Raw genomic sequence first — 4,658 nt, forward strand, 5'->3', positions numbered from 1 at the left:
ACCAAATGAGTGAGTGACCCACTACCCACTGACACATTTTACAACGGCAGTCGCATATGGATATATATACATATATCCGTTTTAACTGTTTTGTACGTATATATAAGTGAGTCCATGCATGTTATTTATATATATGCATTTACTTTTCTGTTCTTATTAAATATGATTTTAACATCATTCACTAATTTTCTGTTCAAGAACACTAATTTTATACACACGCATAGATAGATTATGTAAAAATTGTAAATTTAGTCCTATATGTTTGACACTTTGTGATTTTGATCTTCTATGTTTTCACATTTCAGTTTTAGTCTTGCATGTTCTGATTTTTGGCAATTTCGGTCATTTTTATTCGAAAATGCTTACGTGGCACTGTACACGTCAGTTCCACATCAGCACCGAATTGGTGCCACGTCAGCGTCACGTCGGAAAAAGAACTAAAATTGCCAAAAAATAAAGATAGCGGACTAAAACTAAAATCTGAAAATATAAAGGACTAAAATCGCAAAGTAACAAATATAAATGACAAAAAAACAATTTTTTCGATAGATTATATTTATGATTTTCTGTACTTAAATGATTAACATATACAAAATGATATAATGCGAAAATAATTTTCCCATTTTATTCCAAAGCTGGTTACGAAAATAACAACCCAGAATAGATAACAGGAGAACTAATTAATATTTGTGACCCTAAATATTGCCGCATACACACATATATATATATATTTATTTATATATAAATTCATATATAATGAGATTTTATTTTATATAAACATAAAATAGAACTTATGTATCGAATATTTTACGCTACATTTTTAACTTGTTACTTATTAAAAATAAATAACTGTATAATTATATTTAATTTATATAATAATAATATATATTTTGTATAAAAAACCAAACCAAATGATCGAGTACCCACAGCATACATAGTACTGCAGCATTCGGCACCATGCATAGTACTGCGACAATCCCCCTTAATTTTCTCTCTCCATAAATCTCCGAGCTACGAGCTGGAAAAATTATTGGGAAACGATGATATCCAGTTGAAGATTCACGGAGGCCACCTGACGTCGGTCGAGTTCCGGGTCTGTATTACTTGCCTGCTTCCTTTCCTCTTTTTTTTTTTTGTTTTTGTTATTTGCGTCACGATCGATTCTCGGTCTCTTTTTCCTTTGCTCTTCACTTTTATTTCACTTTCAAATGATGTAGCTAGAGAGAAGGGATACAGGGAAAAGCTAGGGTGAGTTTTGGTTCTTTGTGCTTTGATCCGATCCCTTTACAAGGTACGTACCTTCTCCAGTTCTTTTTGTATGTTTTTATCGGTCTATTTTAGGTGTGTGCCATGCGTTTTTTGGTGTATACGGTAGATTTTGTTTGGGTTTTCTTGTTTAGTTTGTTGCTTAATTATTATATATGTTTTTTCCCTTTTGTTTTTGATTGTTGTTGGACAACAAAGTGATCCACATACGTTTCTTGATTTATCAGTGTTATTGGTCTTGTAGTGAAGGAGACCACATCATGAAATAAATGCAAACTATCTTTCTTCCTTTGTTTTTATGATGGAATATGAAAAAATAATTTAGATGTACTCGCCTGTGGGTTTAATTTATTCTGTCATGTTTATATTTTTAGTACTATATATTTTTCAATTCAACAGAGGTATGTATCACTACAAAAATATTCCCTTGAGTAACATCTTCAATCATTGCATTCCAATCAAAATCTTGTATTCTCCTGCAATTACTATTCATGCATTTTTTTATAAATAAGTAAAATATAGTAAATAGAGATTAATTCAAAAGATCAAACTTACCATATGAAAAAGCCAATTTATCATTCATCCAAATGTGTCTTCTAGAGTCTCAATTATTACTTTTCAACTGCCAGTATGATTCAATAATTTCTAGAATTATAATAAAATATAAACATATAATATCAAAAAAAACATGTAAGTGATATGATATATGAAACAGAACATATAATCAATATAGAAATAACTATATTTCACAACCAAGAACATGGAAATTTGTAAGTAAATCATGTAAGTGATATGGGGCAGTAACTATATTTAAATAATAATTATATGAGGCAATAACTATATTTCACAACATATAGCAAAACCTACTTCACCTTGCATTCTCTTTGCCAGGATCCCACCTCTCCTTGAGCAGCCAACCCAACATAAAACAATCCCAATGACAAGAAGTAATTAATGAATGGTATATCACCCGTCTAAAACCAATAATTTTCCTCTGACATTACCACGATGGTCAGATGATTGGAAGTCCTCAGATGCTGGAAAAGTGTATGGCCAGCTTTGGACCTCAACTGACAACTGAAAAAGATTCAGCCAAATGTTTCTTCTATATACTAATTTGTTTTCAATGTAAAAATATGCTGGAATAGAATGTGAGATAGTGTATGTAACACCAAACCTGTCGCTTTGCATCATCCCATAGGCTTAACGGGTTCTCTCCATCCATCACAGAGTTAACATAGATGAAAACAGGGCCAAAAACCTTCTTCCACGAACATGGAAATTTGTTGGTCATCTAATTATCATTCTCAATCAGAATATATCGTTTTAAATCAATATATAACTAACTCAAGACAATAATTAGCTTCCCCAAACTTAGCTCACAAGAAGACAGTATTAAACTGTTATGCCACATCAAATCATAACAATCATATTAAATGAATAATAAGAAACTATTTAGTAATCTAATATATAGCATCAACTGAAAATACCCTTAAATCAAGGCATCTATGGACTATGAATGAAAAATGCACCATAATAGGTTGATGAAAGAAGACATAATAGGAAATTTACAGAAAGCCGCCCTGCTCCAAATGACCAAAGCCTCAACTAGTCGAAGAGTTTAAAATTCTCACCTATCGAGAGATAAAAAAAAATGATTTAGAATATTTGATAAATCACGTACACATGGAAAATATAAAAGAGAGGCAATGCCTAAACAGGTTATTTATATATATTGCTTCCAAAATTATGAAAGTTGGGGCATCGCATCTCATGTAGTCAATACACCAGCAGTTAACAATGAGCTTAAACTTCAATTGTTTCAAGTAAAATTAAAGCAAAAATAAATCATATAGACGAATCGAGTCTCCAGTTCCTTTATCTTCTTAAGTTTAATAAAGAAACCAATTACATAATACTGGAAATTCATGTAGATTATATTGAATCATCTTACGGTTATTTGTTGTGCACATTGAAAGTATTCAATAATGATGTGTTCTTATCTCCAAATTTGTCACTGAATGGCATCATAACTTATCCTTAGGCTTATCAATGGCGCGGGGCAACAATGCTGTAGCTGCTACAAAAGCTTCAAATTTGGAATTAGCTAGTTCGGCAATGGCTTTCATTTGTATCTTGGCGGCCTTATATTGTTTTAATCAAGGAGACATTAATGACTCAGATCTTGCAGAGGTTGATTTGAAGATGGTATATGGTGCATTACTCATTCCATTGCTTCTATGGATAATGAGCCTGTTGAGAAGATGGCTGGTCAAGGATCACCCCTTTTGGTGTTTCGGTGTCGAAATGATTCAGGCGATCGCATCATGTCTAACAATGACTGGATCAGTAAAGCTTTCTATGTTTAAAGAAGATGATAAACATTTTTTTGAGTCATTTGGCTTCATCACAGCTTCATTAATGTTTCTGAAAATAGCTTCACCAGATCTTGAAGATTGTGGCTTGTGCGACATGCACGTTGCCCTACTGCTGACACGGCTGAACAACATAGAACCCAAATTGGTTCCTTATGTTTCTGGGGCTTATTACATTATATGGAAAGCCAGCACCTTTGGGATGCAACAACTGAACAAAGAGAGATCAGACGCGAATGAAAGAGAGGCACAACTGAACAGAGAGAGGCCAGAGGAAGCAGACGCGAATGATCCGGAACGAGGGGTACAACTGAGCGCAGAGAGGCCAGCGGAAGCAGAGGCGAATGAAAGAGAGGCTCTGGAACGACAGGCACTAGTGGAACAAGTGGAACGAGAGACTAGGGAACAAGTGGAGAGAGAGGCCACAGAACGATTGGAACGAGAGATTGAACGGGTGCAGAGAGAGACTAGAGAATTAGTGGAAAGAGAGTTCAGGGAACAAGTGGAAATAGAGACTAGAGAACGAGAAGAAAGAGAGGCCAGAGATAGAGTTGAAAGAGAGACCAGAGAACGAGAAGATGCAAAGGCACTAAAAGAAATTTCCAAATGTTGGCAGACCACATACTGGAAGTTAAGGATTGGGCCAAGTTCCTCTGAAGACCTGGAATTTAAACGGGTGCAAATGATAATTTATGGCATGCAGGTTAGAGCTTCGAGAGCTAGCGCTGGAAGAGGTTGAGATTTTGATGCATGTTTAGGAGTTCTTCTATGGGGTGGGGTTAAAGACAATCTTTTGATGTCGTATTACATTCGTTTTTCCATTAGTTAACATTCGTTCTTCCATTAGTTGTTTGAAATATGAACCAACTTCTGCTTGATTTCGAAAAAAAAAACTCTTGTTTAAACTCATAATTTTTTATTTCCCTTTTTTCATATATGTTTTATGTTACATGGAAATTTTTAGGGTATTTCCTCGTCAGATTGCCGTCGACTTTCTTCAAGAACCACTCCTATTAG

General features: G+C 34.3%; 1 protein-coding gene across 1 annotated transcript; it reads left to right on the forward strand.

Moving 5' to 3' along the window:
* Positions 1 to 985: 985 nt before the first annotated feature.
* On the forward strand, positions 986 to 4,411 carry LOC140885411 (uncharacterized). The gene is made up of 3 exons (XM_073292369.1): positions 986 to 1,093; positions 1,218 to 1,291; positions 3,311 to 4,411. Exon 3 carries the CDS (start codon positions 3,319 to 3,321, stop codon positions 4,378 to 4,380), a length of 1,062 nt encoding a protein of 353 aa, XP_073148470.1. The 5' UTR covers positions 986 to 1,093; positions 1,218 to 1,291; positions 3,311 to 3,318; the 3' UTR covers positions 4,381 to 4,411.
* The last annotated feature ends 247 nt before the right edge of the window (positions 4,412 to 4,658 follow it).

Source organism: Henckelia pumila, chromosome 2, assembly GCF_033568475.1.
Source record: "Henckelia pumila isolate YLH828 chromosome 2, ASM3356847v2, whole genome shotgun sequence".
Lineage (NCBI taxonomy): Eukaryota > Viridiplantae > Streptophyta > Magnoliopsida > Lamiales > Gesneriaceae > Henckelia > Henckelia pumila.